General features: G+C 42.5%; 1 protein-coding gene across 2 annotated transcripts; it reads right to left on the bottom strand.

Moving 5' to 3' along the window:
* Positions 1 to 3,954: 3,954 nt before the first annotated feature.
* Positions 3,955 to 21,074, bottom strand: nup133 (nucleoporin 133). Of its 2 annotated transcripts, none has more exons than XM_084077027.1 (25): positions 20,821 to 21,074; positions 19,825 to 19,940; positions 19,610 to 19,713; positions 18,624 to 18,857; positions 17,623 to 17,790; positions 16,609 to 16,764; positions 16,254 to 16,324; positions 15,917 to 16,064; positions 15,109 to 15,259; positions 13,825 to 13,979; positions 12,994 to 13,103; positions 12,459 to 12,622; positions 11,969 to 12,063; positions 11,382 to 11,606; positions 10,448 to 10,570; positions 9,608 to 9,704; positions 9,106 to 9,354; positions 8,668 to 8,801; positions 7,938 to 8,096; positions 7,085 to 7,220; positions 6,234 to 6,352; positions 5,876 to 5,956; positions 4,717 to 4,781; positions 4,333 to 4,421; positions 3,955 to 4,209 (listed from the first exon to the last, which is right to left on the bottom strand). In XM_084077027.1, exons 1-25 carry the CDS (start codon positions 20,958 to 20,960, stop codon positions 4,073 to 4,075), a joined length of 3,426 nt encoding a protein of 1,141 aa, XP_083933153.1. In that variant the 5' UTR covers positions 20,961 to 21,074; the 3' UTR covers positions 3,955 to 4,072. The 2 variants fall into 2 exon arrangements, with proteins under 2 accessions (XP_083933153.1, XP_083933154.1); XM_084077028.1 differs by having other exon boundaries at positions 12,994 to 13,085.
* Positions 21,075 to 21,091: the final 17 nt, after the last annotated feature.

The raw sequence follows: 21,091 nt of genomic DNA, 5'->3' as shown, positions 1-21,091 counted from the left end.
CCATATTTGGTTCTTGGACGGGAGTGCCTCGGGCCGCACGCCGCGGGGAGACGCGCTCCATGGCGCGCGGGGCGCTCCATATATGGAGAGGTAGTCCCGAATCCACACAGGAGCAGCGTTGCCAGGTTTTGAGAGAGAAATAAGCAACCAGGTATATGAAAACAAGCCCAAATATGAGCACTTTAAACCTATACTATACATGATACATCGGCTATTTGAAAATAGCCAATCTACAAGCTCGTAGCTTATAGAGCTTGCAGATCTGCTATTTTCAAAATAATCTTGAAAAAAATGACAAATGTGTAATGTTTTTAAAAATATTTTACACAAATCTGGTATGGGGGTCCCTGGCACAGCATATTTTCAGATGGGGGGGTCCACGGACAAATACAAATTAATTTGGGGGTCCTTGGCATGCAAATCATACAAACAACTGATTTAAACAACATTTGGAAACAAGATCCCCAAAACTATATTTACAAGTAACTTTACAGAAAAACAAGCCCAAAGTCGCTTATAATAAGCGGACATGGCAACACTGCACAGGAGCGCTCGGCCCGTGTAAGGCGAGCCAACGCTCCCCCGGCATGGCATGAGGAACACGGGCAGGCGAGGCGCGCCGTGACGCAGAACTACTACTACCACCAGCACCACACAAGTAGACAATCTCTCAATGGAATGTCAGTCAGTTCAGTTCACACAAAGTGGATACCGATTATGGTTGTCAGTTTGCCAGTGGGGTACGTTTTCAGTAACTAGTCTCGTCAAAGGTAGTCATTTTATTGACAAAAATAAAAATAACTCCTGCACTGAGTCTGTTAATATAAGATATATGAATGTAATATGGTGCAATGTGATCATGTTATTGTTTTGTTTATTAATGGATCCCCATTAGAAGCCAGGGTTTAACCTATACACACACTACACAAATGACTACAGTGAGTCAATGTTCAAATTGTTCAGTAGCTATATAAATTGAGATGCAAGAACTACTCTCATTTTTTTAATGTTTCTATTTTTTTTTGTTTTGGGGAATTTCACATACTTACAGATCATATAGGCATGGACTGAAGTATATAAGCAAGGTGTCTCAAAATAGTCAAGACAATGAATGGGTAACTACTAACTAGATAAATAAACATAAAGACTGAGAAAAAAGACACCTTGAATAAGGTAAAAAATGGAGTAAAAAATAACTACTCTACATCTCTACACAGTAACTTCAATAAGACAGTGTTATAGTCAGCATCAACAGAATTAAAAGCTGTGTCATGTATGCATTAAGGTCGTGATTCATCAGTGTAAATCTGGGTCACTTCTGACTGAAGCAATCATGCTCTATTTTCTGCAAACGAGGGGTTAGTTGAAAGAGGACTTCTAAACCCAGTTGAACAGCTGCAGCCAACTGCCGGCAAAAGCATTCTTTTGAGAAGCCCTTGTATTTTACAGGAGCCAAAAGGTTCATTGTGTTTATCCAACTGCTCGACTATAGGGTATCAGATTTACAGGGCTGGCTTTTAGAAAAATCCAAATCAGGTTTTAAAGAGACATGGTCATGAAATAAATGTATTTGAATTAGACTAAATATTAGGTTAAGTATAAACAGGATTGAATTTATTTTAAAGGGAAAACATGGAATCTGAGATAAAAGTATTTCTGGCAAACCTTGTATAAACTGCTTAAGCTAAGCTTTAATGTTTACACTTGCTGTAACACTGGCCTGTAGGCAGTGGCCAGGGGAATCATGCCCACACAAAGCCATAAACGACACAGCCATCTACAGTAACATGGGTTATGATGATTGATGTCAGACTTGAAGTCCATCTCAGAGGTTTTATATATAGACCTTCAAAACTAATCCAAATCCCAATTATCCTGACTGAGGCGTAACCATTATTACAGGGGTCTTCAACAGGGGGTCCGGGACCCCTAGGGCGTCCTCAGAGTTACTACAGGGGGTCCGCCAAATCTTTGTGTGATGTTTAATTTTTTTTGCCTTAACCACTTGAACTCTAGCATCCCTTTTTCTGAGGAGAACTTTACTGCGAGGCGTTGTGAGCTTGTAGATCTGCTATTTTTGGCAAAGAGGTATAGGTGTAGAGGGAAAAAAGAACAGTAAACGTAAACAAAGTTAATCTATAACACAATGTTATACAATATAGAGGGGGTCCCTGCTTCATCTCTCTCTCAGCTAGGGGGCCCTTGGGCTGAAAACTTTGAAGACCCCTGCATTATTACATTTCAGTTTTGGCATTATCTATTAACAAAAAAAACAACATTATTTTAGTGTCGTTAATTGGCCTCAGACTATTTCACAGACAGATTATTAAAAATGTTCCAAGTTTGTGAACAAGGGGTTCTTCCAGTTTTTTTTAACCACCTGGCCATTGCTGCAAGTAAAATGTTTTTTGTAACAGCTTCGTTGGATAGCGTCTTCTAGCTTTATTCAACTGATAAAAGCTTAGTGACCCAATTAAAAGAAAAACTATGTGTACTATACAGTGAGGCATAGAGCGAGTGTGTGTGTGAGAGAGAGAGAGAGAGCGAAAGAGAGAGGGAGAGAAAGAGACCTCTGGCAAAGGACTGTCACGTTTAATGTCTGTGTTATGTTGCGAACAAAACTCATTTGTAAAATCCCGCCCAATGCAGAGGTGTGTTCAACAACTAAAAGAGCTGCAGTCATTACAGAGTCAATTGCCTTTTATGAGGATGGGACTATATTCAACTGTTGACATCCCCTAATTAACCTGCTTTCTCTATTTTTAGGAGGCAGATGGTTCCTTCTCCTGCTGTGGCTGTTAAAAGTAGAGCAATGCAGACAGTCCTGCAACACTATTTATAAAACACACCTGCCCTCTGTCACCAATGAGGAGGAAGCCCTCATGATGTAGGATAACAAGTCCATTCAGCAGCCAACTCCTTTGAGTGGTACTATAACTGCTTACTGTCTGGTGGGGAGGTTCACACTTCTCTCTCCAGGTCTACAGGCTCACTGAGACTCACATGGTTCCAATCAATGACACATCGCCAGCAGACAATTAAAGTGAATGAAATCAGAACCATAAAGCCACAGACAGATATTATCCAAAATGGACCCTAACATCTTTATTCTGGGCATGTGATAATAGGTGAAAATAGGCAATTGTTAAAAATTGACAAACATTTGAAAATGGCATTGTGAGCTTGTATGTACATAGGCCATTTTCACTATTGACGTACAATGAAGTATAAGGTTTAAATGGATAATGGGTACTTCCTCTCACGGTTTCCCAGGGTGTACCTCGCATACTGTACATACAATAGATAGATTATACTGTATGATTATGCACTATTATTTATATTTTTTGCAAAGTTTAAGTAAATAACATACAAAGAAACAAATTATTTGCATATCTTTGCTAATTAAGCGTATACTTTTACACCTACTGTATATATTGTCACTGTTGGGCTAATCTCTCAAAACAGATTCAGCGCAAACATTTTTCGCCGATGGGTTCCCAGATTGCTGTTGGGCAGAAACCTTACAGTATATCTCCATCTTTCATCTTTGTGTTAAAAAAAAAACGAAGAAAAACTTTCATACTTCACCGTATGACAGTGTCATGCGAAAGTATTAAATAGCCAATCTACAAGCTCAAAATGTGTTGCGGTGCAACATGTTGTGAGCTTGTAGATCTGCTATTTTCACTAGTTTGGAAAAGTTCTGACAATTTTGAAAACCTTCGCTTATATAACGACATGCCCAAAACAGGAACCCCTGTTGAAAGTGGTTAATTCTGTCTGTGGGTTTTACAATAAATATTTAACCAATGAAAAGTATAAACAACAGCTTGTGATTACTGAATAATTCCATTGGAACACGGGTGCTCCCCCCCCCCCCCCCCCCATTTCCTGAAAAGTAACGGTTTGGACATCAAAAGAGGTCTTAAAAGTCAAAATATCGGTGAGTCCAAACATACAAATGCAGCATTTATTTAGAAAAGGAGTACTTTTTTTTACAGTTTTTTTCACAAACAAATTATTGATAAGAAAACAATCAAGAGCTTTAAGTACAGTGCATAAAAGTGGAAGGTCACATCTGAGTTTGAAGGTAATGTTCATAATTAGCTCGCAGGACAAACTCAAAAGAGGGCTTGGATTTCAAACTTGCCAGCTCATCCAAGTCCAAGAGGTCTTTGACATCTGGAAGATACGTCTGTAGAGGAACACCTGGAAAGTAGACAGTTTAATAAGAATCTATAGTAAATCCATATCCTTTAGATTATGATGACCAGAAAATATAAGTAACATAAAATTCTGTTTCAGAAAAGATTAATTTTCTCCTCAACTCACCTTCTTGTATGAGCTTGAGGAGGATCTTGACAAAAATACTGTCTTTGGCTGCTTCTAGTGGGTCATCATTGCCATCAGCAGAGGACCAGCTGGAAAGAAAAACTTGTATGTCATAACACATAAAAAATAGCCAACAAAAAAACAGATTTAGAGCCTGTATTTCTAAATCAAATGTGGAGATGCCATGTCATCACTTTGCTGTACCATGCCTTGTTGTACTCTGCCAGCCATTAAATATTTAATCTACTGCTCCAGATTTAACATTTTCTATATGCAGATGTAGCTAGAAGATGCTGAGATTGTGTTAAAAGGAAACACCATCCTCATTTCTTCCTTCAATGTGCAGAAACTAAAAAAGGATCAGATATGGTACTCTTTCCTTACTCGTCTTTGTTGAGGGCCTTGCCAAAGATCTCGCATTTGAGAGTGTCCGTATCCACAACATCCTCCTGTCAAATGAACATGTATGTTTACAGAATATGTATGTACAGTATATAAAACTATGCCAGTACAATGGGCAGTTCCGGCCAAGCATTTTGATTTGTTGAAATAAGCTTTCCAGCCATGCTCAAGTCACGATAAGGCACACCTCATCTATGCTTAAATTACATTATACCTCATCACTGTAAATATCACTCCATCATTGATACAAGAAGACACTGTCGGTAAACGTTGTATAATCGTAATATTACATGAGAGGGTGTTCTTTACCGTTATAATTGCCACTTCAGAGATTCTAACAGACCTCTACGCAACAATAATAACAGTAAGCACCACCCTGGAGTGTAAAGCCACTTTCAGACATGCACTGTGTCAAGGAGTTCAAACGGAAGGACTGTATGTATGAGCACAACATTACGGCTCAGTAGGATCGGATATGCAATGGATTATATGCAGGCAGGACCCTTGACTTAAGTCCGGGTAATGTCCGATTTGGCTGTGATTGTCCGGCGAATTTACAGTTAGAGTGTGGACGTGTTGATGGCGCTTCTATTGAATGTCGACGGGTGGAGCTTCCCCTCCTCCCAAATGTATTTGGAGAGAGGGAACTGAAGACCAGTTTAATCACAGCGTTCGAGTTGGAAATATTCACAGTTCGAACATAAACGTCTCTTTACAATTGCAGTAGCCTAATTGTAGACAACGACCTACACCTGACACTTCCCTCCGCAGTGCGCACTTGGCTGTATACTGTATAGTATAGGCTAGAACTCAATGTTCTCTGAAAAATATTGTGTTTGATCCTCGCTTCTCCCTCAGGCTGTGCCTGTGTTATATTCACGTGGGAGTACCTAATGTGTGCGTCTACTACCCAGACCCTACCCCTAACCTTATCAAACAGAGTATTTAACTTAACGCATCTGAAACAGACAGTCTCCTGTTGCATGATACATGTGTGAACGGCCAACACTGGACATTTTCCAGTGTTCATATGAGAAAGTGGCTTTAATACTGCTTAAATGTTCAACAGATTCAATTGTTTAACAGTTCCAATCATGAAAACCATCATGCCCAGATCAGGGCAAATCAAGCAGGACATTACCTCATCGATGTACTCAAGTAGATCCAGGGCCTTTTTGAAGTCGTATTCATTGGCTCGCCTGTTGTCATCGCAAATATACAGCTAGTGAAACGACAGGATAGGTGTTAACATGGACAACAAGTTAGGCTTATGTGTAATGCATTGCAATCTGTGGTGATATTTCTGGGAAAAAGCTTCTAAGCCAATATTATTATTAAATCGCTGTGTTTTTAACTCAATATTTCAGGTCAAATCCAAAACGTGGCGTCACACACAGCTGATCTATAATAAGGCTCACAACAGCATGCGATACAACGCAATGTGAGCTTTAGTATGCGACACCGGTGCACAATTAGTATAATTCAGGCTCCATTATTACTTCGATGAGGTTGTGAGCGGTGAGCACAGGGATGACGTCTGGATTCATCTGCTTCTCCTCCAGCAGTTGTTTGGGCAGAGTCTCCTGGTGCAGGAGGAAGCGCTCCTGCTCTTTGATGTCTGAGTGCACACACACACACACACACACACACACACACACACACACACACACACACACACACACACACACACACACACACACACACACACAACAAACAAACGAGGATCTCAGTGTCAACTTGCCCTTTTTTTCTTGTAATCGTTTTCTACTGTATGTAGGGCTGTCTTTTCCATTAAGAAAATACAAAGTCCCAAAAGCAATTATCACCCAGCTCAAGCCAGTTGGTCTGGGAAGATATTATGCAGTCCAAGTGCTGCAGTTAATAGACTCATTTCACAGCAGACTTCTTTTTCTCTTTTGTCAAAACCTAATTTAGATGTTATGGAAATAACCCCCCCTCCCCCCATTCATTTAGGCGTTAGTGTGCCAAGCAACACAGTTCCTGTTAACTTCAAGCTGGCACACAGAAGCACCTACATGAAACAGACCCACACATCAATTAATGTTATTAGCTTTTGTTATTTTGCAGAATGTGATACGCTATGGAGCTACCCTTCTGTGTTAGTTTCCCATTATCCATGCCAAATAGCTTTGACCAAATGAATAAATGAATGCATTTTACACAAGATAAAATGGTACATCAAAACTATATTTGAAGTACTCTGGAGTTTCATCAATAGTCTTACATATACTGTAGAAGACAGAGCATTTCAATCGTAATTTTTGCAGGATAAACCCTAGGGGCAGATGAGCTAAAATGTCAGGAAGTGGTCAGTGAGTGTATGTTTTACCATCAACTTGTTTCTGCATGGCATCCTCTGGCATGTCAGAAGCCAGAGCAGTCAGCTTGCTGAGGGCCAAAAGGGTCTTTTTCTTCACAAAGTAGCGTGTCTCCGCATTGGCTTGATTGTACAGTGTTCTGTGGGCCTGAGGACGAAGGAAACACTGGGTCAAATTCCATGGGCTTTGCAGTCACCGGCCGCCCCAATCTCAACCTAGTTGAACGCTTGATGGGAGACACTAAAAATGTACCCGAGAAGGTGCTGCCCAGCGCTATAAAAGGCGATAAATACAACAGAATAAATAAGAGTGTGGGGTCGCCATCAACAGCAAACACCAACTTCAGTCAGACTTGGCCTACAGAGTTTGTATTTGGTAGTTCATATTTTCCCCATTTTCATCCAATTTACTACCCCCACCTTCTGTCATTCGTTACTGTCCTGTTTAAATAAAGCAAGTAGAGCATCTTTAGCTGTATTCCTCGTTAGTGGTGAAAATACTCTCAGGTTCAGCTCAGTGGCCACCCACAGACAGGAACATGAGCATACTGTATTAGTGCGACTGGGAGTCAGTCAGACCAAGTGCAGATGGCTAGGGATAGATAGACTAGTCTATTTTCATCATTATTGTGATCTCATTATTTCATGCTTACGGCTGTTGCTGCTATAACACTTGAGTTTCCCCATAGGAGGGAGGGAAGGAAGGAATAAATAAATAAATGTCTGCCTGTCTGTCCATCTTATCTATCTTTTTATTTATCTACCTATCTGAAGTATGCTCTGTGCATTTGATTGTGTACTTGCAATCAAAATGTTTCTTCTCTATGTAGTCATATAGTGTTTAATGAGTATATGGTGTCCCTACACTCTGGTAGTCTTGGATGTGGATGTGATGCAGCCAGCTGAGATGTTGATGGGCTTGCAGGAAGCTGGCTAGCTGCTGGTGCTGGGCACTGGGCTGGGACAACAGCTTTCCCCTCTTCCCCTTCTCCATGTACCACCGGAACAGGAAGTCTGCAAAGTTCTATGGGAGGACAAGAAACGTGTCAGGAAAAGGCATCATTTTTCAAATACGCCATTTTATCTACTTAACCAGAGTTTGACAAGCAGATCGATAGCCCTTTCTCATCTATATTCAATTCAAACATAGCTTTGGTGTTCATGCTAATGACTGAATGCAGATGGAAGTCTTTATCCTGCCCTTTAAAGCGAGGAAAGAAATGTTCCAACAACTCCAAAACTGGTCTACTTTACCATAAATGTCAGAAATATTCGTAAGAAACAATAACTGTGCCTTGACTGCTCCAAATGAACTGCTCTGTGGCCAGCAGTAGAGTATGGAGGTGGAGAGGTGTCATGCCATGGCCACTAGACCTGTAAGGTGTACCCACAAGATAAGGATCACATGGACACATCCTATCTTGTGGCTACGACATAACTAACTGAACCTCTCAGGAACCTCTCCTCTTCTGTAGTATAAGACTGCCTACTAAAAAAAGGGTGATGATCAGTGTAAACCTTACTTCAGCCATCTAACACAGGTATTTTTCACAAATATTTGTTGAAACGGTTTCTGAACTGGTGTGTACTGTTACCTGGTCAGCAAACTTGGTCATGTAGTGCTGCAGACGGCTCTGGTTGTCTGTCTGTTCACACAGCTGTACCAGGATGTCAAAGTCACAGTATTTCTCAGCCAAGGCTGCCACCCACTGGTACTGACCCAGTTCCACTACAACACACAGCAAGAAAAACAACAATAAGTTATGGGACTCCCACCAGCTGAAATATAGTACAGTATATACAGGGTTCCCACTACTTAGCAGTGAAATTCCAAAACTCAAATAAAACATTCCCTTGAAAGAAAAAGAAAAATGTCTGCAGTTACGAACGTCAATGCCCGAACCATTCCTTCCACTCATACCCAACAAAACATATCTAACCCTCACATATCTAACAGTTAACATACCGTACTAATCCTAAACATACATAACCATAACATATCTAACCCCTAAAAATAAGAACGTGGAACTCACGTAGCGGGGCCAGCAGCTCGGAGCGGCGCTGACCGTATTCCATCTCCAGGCTGTTGTAGCGGTCCTGCTGGGTGCGCGGCAGAGAGGTCAGCTGGGAGACGTACCCACCGAGGTAGAGGTCCAACAGCGCCACCAGCTGCTCACACAGCACGCTGCGCAGCTCAGAGTCGGCGTGCGGGTAGACCGAGCGCAGGATGAGCTCGTGCTGGCGGGAGATGATACCGCGCACGCCTCCCACACCCCCAGAAGCTGGAGAGAAACCGTTAAATAACTGATCATTTGATCAAGCACCATCAGAAATTGCCATTTTACACCATCAGAAATGCAAAGTGATCGGGCTGAAGACAAAACTAAATTCGCACATCATTAGTCAATGGATGAAGTGACGTCTCAAGTAAAATCTCACTATTAGACAGGGATTTTTATGTGTCTAAAGTGCCATGGGAGGATAGGGAACGGGAACGTGTGTTTGTACGTGTGTGTGTACGTGTACGTCTAGTACCTGTCCATGGAATGTACTCTGGCTCGGTGGCATCCTCAGTAGGTCTGTATATCGAGGCCTTAGAGTCTCTGTACTGACCCGCAGCCAGAAGCATGTCCTGCGCACACACACACACACACACACACACACAATTGCTGACGCTTTTAATCCAGAGCAATTTACAGTAAGCAAGGTAAACACAAGGTAATACATCAAATACATAGACAGTGTAATGCCTCAGTAATCTAGGATCATAGGTAAACAAAGAACCTACTGTAGCATCAGTCTACTCTAAACGGTATAATAAAAAACATAAAGATCTGTACATCGAAACTATATAAACTAGGATGCCAGGTCAACAAATTAACCTGACATCGGTCTAAATAAATCCATCTAAATTACATTTTTAACCTTTGCATATAAGACTGCATGGTCGTCAAGGCTAGTTCTACGCCTACTAGTGCTACGGGCCAAGGTGGAGTCTGAAGAGCTGAGTCTTCAGACTCGACATCATAGGATGTATTTAAGACAACACGTTTAACACTGCAAGGCCTTGCTGACATCAGCTATTGATTGATTAATCGATTTAATACTCAGAAATGTAAACAGCACGAGGTACAGTCAGACATTTAGGCTAAAAGGATAAGACAAAAATGCATGTATTCAATTCAACAACATAGCATAAAAATAACACAATAATACATAAACAACAAATACAAAACACTATATGATTGAAAAAAATGCAGGCAGTGAATTTTCTATGGGAAAAATGTGTTTACCTCCCCTATCGAGTGGGTGAAATGTAAATGTAAGGAAGACAAGATAATTAGATCTAAGTTAGTGCCGACATAATGTGTGTACCTTGATGATGACGTTGACGGAGACCACCACCTCAGCCCACTGGACTGAGTCCACCGGGTTCTCCTTCAGACTCCTCTCCTCCTCCTCTAGGAGACACTCCAACACTGAGGAGATCTGGGACACCTAGAGAGAAATGCACACAGACACTTCATAAAAATGACCTTTTTTATATTATTGACAGAAGTACGCAACTTTTCAATATCAGCAATGGAAATATAGAGAATAGATATGCAGTTATTGTGATGATTGCAATACGTAAAACAACAATGGACCTGTTAACGGTCTGATCACCGCCTGTCATCAACACTTTCTTTGAAACTGACCGTTTTCCTCCCTTCATGTGGATCTGGTCCTCTATGCAGACTTTACTTTCCTTGTGAACCTACCATGTGGACTTTTACCATAGAGTTTTACCTATGAAGTTTCTGCCCTATGTGGTGGACTACCATTCTATGTGGACCTGCCAATGCGCTGATTTTTACACATCATGTTTAATCTCATGTACTACCTATGTGTATATATGTACATAATAAAATAAAAAACATTTTTCTTTGAAATGTTTCTATACAGATGTTTCTCCTCTCACTCTCCTCTTCTGCCCTATTTTTCTTCTCCCTTTCTGAACACAACAAAAATGATGGATCTCGCACAAAAACGAACTTCACCCACTTCTTTACACCTGTGATGTGACAATAAAGTTGATTCTTGATTCAAAACTTAAGTGATTCTAAGGCATAATCCAAAAAGTTACTATATTAACATACATTTTAAAATAGTGAAAATAGCCGATCTACATCGACACGTTGTGAGCTTGTAGATCGGCTATTTGAACTATTTTAAAATGTTTTTCAAAATAGTAAAGAAATGGCAAAAAAAAGGTTTAGGCATATAAACATGAACCATATAATAAAGAGTAAGGCATGCTAAAGAGCACCTCTCTGAAGAAGACATCTGCAGGCGTGAGGCTGGGGGGCACGGCAGCACTGTTCTTCTGCAGAGCACTCAGGATGGCTCGGTTGACCAGCTCGGCGTGCTTGGCGTGGTGGTTCTTCAGAACCATGGCCGCCTGCAGCTTCTCGGCGTGTTCGCACAGGAGCAGACGTGTGGCCATGGCCGCGGAACGCACCGTCACCTGGCTCAGCCGATCCAGGATACCCACCTTGGAGAGGGACGAAGCGGAGACAATGAAGCTATGAGCATCGTGTTAAAGAACTGTGCACATTTTTAAGATACTTTTGGGGCTTTTCTGCCTTTATTCATAATACAGTGGAGATATGACAGGAAACGGGGAGAGTCGGCTCGGGAATCGAACCCGGGACTCACTGTCAGGCTGCAACAGAGCCTATGTGATACGCGCCTTAAGCACTAGGCCATCGGCGCCCAACTGTGCTAATTCTCAACATTAGAATCTGTTTCCTCGTCATGTGAATGATTTCATTATGGGAAACTATATTCTGTGTGTTGTGGCGAACCGCCAAAATAACAGTTTATAGTGTGTGTGTGTGTGTGTGTCTAGCCTACATGGAGCAGGAAGTCCATGAAGCAGCCGTGGGCCTTCATCTTGTCCTCCAGTTGGTGGAGGATGATGAGGGATGTGAGGGGAAAGCCTGCACTCTCTGGTAGAAACAAGAACAAAAGTACAGAAATCATGACGCTGCATTTCACATTAACATTCTGGACACTTCAGGATCAGCATCTAATAGGTTTGTTCACCTTTATCTATTTGCTTTAGCTATCTGGTATTCATTATGCTCACACATTGTCTTTCTTTTTATGTAAAGCATTTCATAATGTTTGTACCTTGAGAAACAGCATAGAGTTGTTTTTATTATAGTTGTATTCTTTTTTTTTCTCTCATTTTTTAATGTCATATGTGGAATGAATGATGTGATGTGGCCTTCCTGGCCCCTTCACAATGCTCAAAATGTGTCAATTATCAAAGTAATTTGAACAGTTTTCCAGGCTTGCATAGGAGAACCTCTCTATACCTCCACCTCCCTCCCTTCCTTACCATCGGGGACCGACTCTGCCCAGCGGGGGTCAGAGGCTGGGTAGTCATCCACCAGGTCCAGGTTGATGCGGGTGACTACACCGTCCAGCTCCGATCCCTCCTCTCCCTCCGCCTCTGCAGGGAACAGCTCGTCTGTCAGAGTCTGGGCGCCCACCCCGTCGTTACTGTCGAATCAAACACACCCAGAGATCCACCGATGACACAGATTCCAATATTAAATTAGATCAAAAGGAGGTTGATGCACCAACACTGGTTGCAACAATCATCACGTCATGCAAAAATAGTCGATCTACAAGCTAGATAAGCTTGTAGATCGGCTACTTTCACTGTTTGATTTGAACTTTTTGCCTATAATGACATGGCCATAAATAGGGATCGATTATGAATCGATCATTTTATACAATTATCGATTATCAATATTATTTTATAATGGATTAAATTGTTGGATTAACTGTTACACACCTAGACTAGAGAGGACTAATGTTTAACACTAAACTGCCCTGTAGATCAGGATGGAGTAACTATGGCTACGTACCGACAGAACTGCAGGAAGGCCGTTTTGAGGAGCCTGGTTTTGTCTTCCTTAGCCACAGGTTCCATTCTGGTAGGAGTCTCCATGGCTGAAACCTTAAATGAATGAATAGCCTAAATGAATTAAAGGAACGCAGGAGTTAAGAAAAAAAAATATATAATTTCAATGAATGAATAAATTAACAAACAGGAGAATACTGGGACACATCAATTAATTAATTGTCTTTGAAGAAAGCAGAATGTTTTGGCATTCCTAATGGAAACATCAGTTTAGATGTATACCTTAAGTAAAAAAAAACACAATAAAGATGCGTCTGCCCCAATATTCTGCTCTTCAACCATGTGCGGTCCTATTGTGAGAAATACCAGGTCCTCATCCAGATATATAGGTTGAAATACCTGCATTTTTGTACTTGTATAAACAGCATCCCCTATTCCTCTACTCATTAACTTTGACCCTATGAGTAATATGTGTATATATGACATTGAACTGAAATCACTAAGTGGCTAGTCATTTTGTGAAGGTATAAATGACACTTTGAAACTGGAATCGTCCATGTTACTGATACGTTGTGATAAGCTCAGGTTCTGTGCTGTTCAGTGATATTAGTCTGGAATTTCTGTGTTGAACAAGCATTTCCAAGGGGCGAATTCACAAAATGCCTCTGGTGATAAACCCTCCCATTATTTGCATACTGGGTCCTGATTGGTCCCTCACTACTTCGGAGGGAGTGAAATCCAATCACAACTGAGCGGTGCCAGACCAAATCTGCAGAGGGCAATTCTTTTTTCCAATGGCAGATTCGTCTGGCTTCCAGGCTAGTTCATTGTGTACCTCCGGTGCAGCAGCCAGTGAGGAGCACAGGGAGTCCTCCATGGTCTCAGGCAGCATGGAGATACTCTCCCTGGCTACCACAGCAACAAGGCCGCTGTTCTTGGAGAAGAAGACCGGCAGGTTAGCACAGCTGCCCCCGCCACACACACTGTCCCCTGGGCAAAAACACACAACGGGTAGATGAGCATGGCAACAGTTCAGCCTGGCAATGAAGCAGTGAAAACACTGGAGATCTCAATTTCAAATAAAAAGGTACATTTATTTTGTCTACAAAATCCAAAAGGTTTATATCAGAACCACTTAGGTCCCATTTAAAAAAATAACAAAAATATCCCATCTACAAGCTCAAGGCGTCACAATACGACATGTGAGCTTTTATTTCTGTTATTTTATCTTTTTTACACCCGTTACGATTTTTCATTGCTGATGAAGCATATGTAGAAGAAACTTCTTTGACAATTCTACAGTTCTTAATTACACATTTCCAAACCGACGCCAAAGACTTGTTGCTGTTGCAGAGGAGAGCATCATGTCATACTAGCCTACTTTTCTCAACTGTACTGTACCCAGAGCAGATTAGTTCTAATACTTTCTCGCCACCAGAGGGGGGTGGGGGACAAATCAGCAAAATCAGAGTCAGATTTCAATGGATAGAATAAAAATCACACCCTGTGTGAAGGAAGCGGTGCCTTTGATGAGCCCCGTATTGATGTTGTCATCAATATTTGTTTATGGGACAGACACACACCCGGACAGACACACGGACAAAGTCAGATATAGAGCGGTTGGCACCGCTAAAAAGAAAACAAATCTAATCATACAGATCTTGGGATCCACATGGGAACAGTGTGGCTCCAATGTGGATCTCGGACTTCATGTGGTCAGCCTGTACTTCAATCATCACAGCCTGTACTTCAATCATGTCATATCTATGACGTACAGTATGACTCCAGATTTGGGCAGGATTTCAGCCCAATCAGAGCCCCACTGACTTCCATTATAAGATTTATATTTTAAAAACATGTCAAAAGAAACATTTCCTGTGGCCAACTAGTAGTAGTGTGTGCACAACATATTTGGCACCACCGCTGCTTAGTCCAGTGGCTTCTGAGATTAGCTCCGGACACATAGACAGACCCTCTTACGGAAGGCTAGACTCCTGTAGAACCACGCCTTAAAAATAACCTTTTTAAAAGTGAATTTTAAGATGAAAATCAGGGATAAAATCAAAGAGCCGTTGGCTACAAACAACACAGCTATGGCTTCCCTTTCACGTGGTCTTACCTGGGGAGTTGAAGGCGATCTTCTCCTCTGGCAGTCCTCCCCTGCCGGTGCCGGTGGAGCAGGCAAACACCAGCTCCTCGTTGTACAGGAAGGCGGCGGGGCCGGAGGCCCGTGGCAGCACTAGCCTCGTGGCATGGAGGGTCTCCTCGTCCTGATGACACAGACACGTTATCCAAGTTTAGATAAAGGTGCAAGTGCCCGGCTGCCCGCGCCAAGCAGCCGATGGCCTTGTGCATTGAAAAGCGTGCTCGTTATCACCCGTTTAGAAATGTATCACGTACCGTGCACGCTGGTAGTGTGCGGGTAATCTTATATAATAGAAATGTATTTCTGGCCTGAGCCATGGCGTAGCGGTCCAGGCACCCTAGGCTGCAATGCCAGCCTGACAGCTTGTTGCGGGTTCGACTCCTCCCGTTCCCTAAGACCTTTGCTGCGTGTCACCCCCCCCATCTCTCTCCCCATTTTCTGTTGGCCTACTTTCCCCTATCCTTCTCTAAATAAAAAGGCATAAAAAGCCCCAAAGAAATATTTAAAAAAAAAGAAATGCATTTCTAAAATGTGGAACAAAGCAAGACATACGCAGGACATTGACCCTTATAAGCAAATTAAACCACTTTATACTTAATCCATGCAATAAACACCATAATCTAATCAAATCAATCCTTATTCTTTTGCTTTAAACCATAATCAAATCATTTTGTTTTACTAGCTTGGGGGACCCTGACCAAAAAGAATCTCCAAGACTCGACTTTTCAACAAATCAAACAAAACAAAAGTGAAAGCAGGACTTATAATGGTAAAGACCAACCTGGAAGGGTGGGTTGTGCTTGGTGACCTCCACTGTGAACTGGTCAGAGATGGTGGCTCCGTTATCCTGCAGGGTGACCAGGCAGTAGTAGGCCAGGCAGGGCGTGTCTGAGCAATGCCACGCTGCTGCCAACACCACCAGGCCAACCCTAGAAGAAAGACACGGGACACAGGGAACCCATTAAATTGGGAAAGCATACGTGACATATTAGATTTTAGCTATATACATATAGCACATTGGTTGGATATTCAAAAATAGCAGATCTACAAGCTCATAGCGCGGCACGAAGTGACGCCCTATGAGTAGTGAGTTGTATATAATCAGCTTGTATACTCACTGGCTGAACTTCATATCCAGGTATGTTATATTCACTCCTTCTTTCATCTCCTCATAGTTGCTCTCTGATCCCTGGTTTGAAAAAAGAAGTTCAGAAGATTTTAATACTGTAAGCTAGGGTATAACCAGAGTTGTAACCGGTTAATACTATTTGTTTAACAGTTCATTTATTATTAAAATGTTTTAATTTATTCATTTTGGTGCCAGGTTAGACATACAACATACACAGTATATCAGCCCATTTGAGGATGTGCTCAGAACATAGGAAAGCAGGAATACGGTACACAAATAAATGAGAGTTGTGTGTGTCCAGAAACCTTACTAACACTCTGGCTAAGACTCTGGCCCAAACATACCCAGATTGCATCTGCAATGCTCTCAGTCAGAGCTCGGCTGGCATCCCAGCTCAAGAGCTGGTGCTCCGTGTTCTCATCCACCTCCCACTTGTTGAGCGTGGAGCTGGTCAGTGTGTAGAGGCAGCCCGACTCCCCCAACCACAGCACGCTTTGGAGCTGCAGAGAGGAAAGGCCTGGGTTAGGATCTGTACGCAGAGTTTTATTATTCCCCAACATCCACCACATTTAGTTTTTACATTCAAACCCTATGTGAAGCAAGCAACGGTAAGATGCACTGGAAGTGACCAACTTCTGAACAGCACTGAGCTGAGCTGCTTTTTAAAAGTTGAGAAAAGTTAACCTCTTTTTTCAAAAAAGCAAGTTGACTGTTGACGGAGTTGTTAAGGAATTGGAATCATTAATATCCTAAAAGGTTCCCAATTGGAATCATTAATATCCTAAAGGTTTCCAACTCTTTTTAGTTTTGTTTATTGGTATTTTAATTTATTTTCCATAGTTTCTGCACAAAACACTCCAGAGACAAAAAACAAAACAATAAACATGGCCCACCCACACCCAAACTTACTCATATTAATCAATCAAGGATGGTAAAAAGAAAAGAAAAGGGAAAAAAGAAAGGTTCCAACTCTTGACTGGCCTACCAATTGAATTCTGGGTACTAAGCCTTTTAATATTTTATATTATACAGATAACACTGTCATTTATTTTGTCTTAAGATTCAATTAAATATGCTAAACATTTAAACCTGCTTAATGATCCTTTTTGTCTGTAGTAAAAGTTCAAATTTGGTCACAATCCAAATTGATTATTATTCATGTTGAGTGTTTCATTATTATACCTTAAAACAAAATAAACGTGCCGTGGTACGATGGATCCTTTTTTCCACACCACCCGTGAATAGCATGCATAGATGTATAGCCTCTTGGTGGGAATCCAACATCCCAATAAGCTGTTTAAGGACTCTTACGTTACTGTATGTCTGGTGAAAACAAAGCATCACAACATGTCACTCACCGTGTCATTGACTGGAGTGGGCCCCATACCAAACAGGCTGGACATACGGCGTCCGATGCCAGACAGCACCCCGTGCCCCTGCTGCAGAGCTCTGTGCTGGAGCTTCCCAGCTTCCACGCTCACTCTCAACAGCTGGCTCTTGAAAGAGGATACGATGAAACTTCCACCCTGAGGAGGGAAGGGGGAGATGTATAAATGAACAGGGAATTAATAAAATAAAGATACAACAGCGGGGATGTTTTATCAAATTTGAACTACAGAGAGTGCAGGTTTAGGTAATGCTGCGTTCTTTGAATGTCTTCATTCAATAGGCATATTTTAATTGCTGCCATTAAAAAAAGATCTCCTCTTAACACATCGGGTGCCAGCATTTTTTCATAACAACTTACCGTGGGTGCCAGCATTCTCCCCATTGACTGCGCTTTGCTGTTTAAAGTTTCCGCGTGCGTTACAAGCAAATCCACGCAAAAAAAAGCATCGATTCATGTTGTCCCATGAGCCTGGCTACAGCCTGGAACCATAACATTACCCTGGCGAGTTACAACGGGGGGGGATCGTGCATCGCGCATGACCGGTTTTCCCCACAGGAAACAGATTCGGAGATATAGGCGTTTCAAAGTAGGAAATAGACAGGAAGCAGATGGGAAAAAAAAAATGTGTTTCCGGTGAGCGATCTGGCACTTCCTTCGCAGGATTACAATGGGTGCTCCCAGAGCTGCTCTAGCCCCGCCCGCGCGGAGAAAAACAAAAAGACTAAACTCACGGTTCAGACCGTGTTCGGCACCAAAGCGGCGGAACCGCCACTATGTAAACACACGGTTCAGACCGTGTTTGGCACCCGATGTGTTAAGACACACCACTTTCACAAACAAACAAACTTATTTGTGGTAGTTTTTCCACATTATTAGAATTTCCAGTGTTTAAAATGATCTGTTGCACCGTCTTTAACCCTCACATTTTGCAGGTAAAAAATCACAAGTATTACACTTGACTCCACTTACTTTTACAGGAACAACAAAGTTGCAAAGTTCTCCCATGTCGAGGGAAGTCTCGACGTAGTTCCCCTCGTGGGCCAGGCTGGGCCAGAATCTAGCCACTCCTTCTGCTACCACCGCCATGACAGAGATGGACTGGACCTGGACCATCTCCAGAGGCCCGGCTGAGGTTATGGCGATCAGGTCTGCAGAGTAGTCAAACTCACTGCTGGGGAGCTGCAGCTCCTTACACACAGACATCTATGGATCAAGGACAGTTTGTGAGTCATTACATTGAAAAAGACTTTCATAAAATCGGTACTTCCAGTGTACTTCAGCTGAGCTAAAAGTAATAGAAACATGTTGGTGATCACTTGACTGTATGATGTCTGACTGTGACCCTAATATGCATCGTAACCACTCGAACCCTGGCGTCCCTATTCTGGGCATGTCATAATAGGCTAACATTCTGCAAAAATAGACTAACATTTGGTGAAGATAGCAGATCTACAAGCTCACACGCGTTGTGAGCTTGTAGCTCAGCTAGGAGGGATCGGTGACCTCAGTCAACCAAGTATATATATAACATAAGAGTACAACAACCTAGTCGGACCCATTTATTTGACAGAACGCTCAGTACTTACGTATATTAAGTTAGGAAGTAGTAAGCAAAAACAGTTAAAACGATTGAGTCTGAAGTGGACTTGAGCCACGAGAGGCACCAGCGAGCGAGCTAAGGCGAGCGAGTCGCCATGCTGAACGTTGCGAAGTCTGCTTCAGCCGACTCGGCGCCGTTCTAGTTACGTCCCGATAGGGAAAGAATCAAGGATTTGACCGGGTCCGACCGTTCCGAGGTCACCGGATTTGACCGGGTCCGACTAGGTTGTTGTACCGACCGTTCTTGTATAAGTGGTTAATTCAGAATGTGCCTTTAGGCTGTCAACAGACACTGACGTCAATAACAACCCACAAATCCCCCTATGGATCGTCAATGACCGGCTGATAGACCGTACCTTGGCCACAGCAGACTGAGAAATCTTCCAGATGATCACTCTTTCTCCACACACCATCCAGGCCCAGCCACTCTCATCCACCTTAACTGAGATCTGGTCATCGGCTGGAAAGGTCAAAAACACAGGAGGACACAAGATAATTAGGATCAGCATACATTTGGTGCGACATGTAATGTTGAAATCATAATTGTTTGTGTTATTATAAGTGTTCTCACCATCGGCCATCGTCAACGCCTCCATGACTTTGACAGGCAGTGAAGAGCCGAACGGCTGTACATCAAAGTGAACCGACTCTGCAGTTGCGTGACTTTGCATGCGTGTAGGAGTGGACCTGATATAACACAAAGATTATCATTTGTTTAGTGCATCGGTTCTCAAAGTGGGGTCTGGAGTCCCCCAGAGGTCCTTGGGGTGGTTCCAGGGGGTCCCCAGCAAAATGATGCATAGTTGGGAATGGGAACCAATTTTGGATCCTTACAGGTCTGTAACTGTAGCTAGCCCCAGGGTTCCGAAAGGGGCTACAACATAAATCTATGACAGTCTTGATCCAAGGCTAACTCTGACAGTGTATAAGGGTCCATTTGTACACTATAGAAACACTAATAAAACTGGCACATCCACTTAACGACAGGTGCGGTACCAACAGTGGACAATATAAGAAATAATAAAGTCTTCACACTGTAAATTTAAAAGAAGCTCCCAGACCCAGTCAAGGCTTTATAAACGTTTCGACACAAGGTCTTCTTCAGAATGATTCTTATCCATTTGTACACTCCCATAGTAACTATAACCTAAATTGCATTTTAAACCACTGGCACTAAACCACTGCCAGTGGTTTAGTGAGAATGGTAACTGGATAGGTGGGCACCAAAAGATTCAGGGCACTAGGGACAACTGGGCACCTTGGACAAGTGGGAACATGTCATGTCAAGGACCCCCAAATTAATATGTTTGTCCACAGACCCCCCCATTTTTTCAAGAATATTTTTGAAAATATCAGATCTACAAGCTCACAACGCCTCGCCACGCGTTGTGAGCTTGTAGATAGGCTATTTTCAAATATCCGACGGTTTAAAACACTTCTTTTGGGCTTGTTTTCATAGGCCATGGTTGCTTATTCTCTCACATTATCTGGCTACACAGCTAAACGGCACAAACAAACATCATTCATAACATGGTGGTTGTTGCTGTTGTTGTTGTGAAGTCCCTACCTGACGGCCAGAGACCTCCGCGGGGAGAAGAGCATCCCAGACGGGGTGACGGTCAGACTCTTCCTCCCGCCGCCGGTCACTCCTCTGGGCGTCTGTCTGCGGCCCGAGCCGGTCGGGGTTCCACTGCGCGGGGTGAACATCTTCTCGAATAAATAATACCAAATAATATGATGTATTAATACAGTCGTGGAACTACAGAACAGTTGTCCCCACGCTTTCTCCTCCTCAGAGCTCAGAGCGCGGTACGAACCAAACACACAAACCTCTAGTC

The sequence above is a fragment of the Gymnoscopelus microlampas genome, assembly GCF_963454915.1.
Source record: "Gymnoscopelus microlampas genome assembly, chromosome: 2".
NCBI classification, from domain to species: domain Eukaryota; kingdom Metazoa; phylum Chordata; class Actinopteri; order Myctophiformes; family Myctophidae; genus Gymnoscopelus; species Gymnoscopelus microlampas.
The sequence above is the reverse complement of the archived record's forward strand: the minus strand, read 5'-3'. Positions and strand labels throughout refer to the sequence as shown.

Bases quoted from the DNA above. Each gene is read 5' to 3' on its own strand.
- nup133 (XM_084077027.1), bottom strand. From the start codon at position 20,960: ATGTTCACCCCGCGCAGTGGAACCCCGACCGGCTCGGGCCGCAGACAG. The intron at 19,941-20,820 runs GTAGGGACTTCA...GTGTTATATCAG, and splicing joins CGGAGGTCTCTGGCCGTCAG to GTCCACTCCTACACGCATGC. The intron at 4,782-5,875 runs GTAATGTCCTGC...TTCATTTGACAG, and splicing joins TACTTGAGTACATCGATGAG to GAGGATGTTGTGGATACGGA.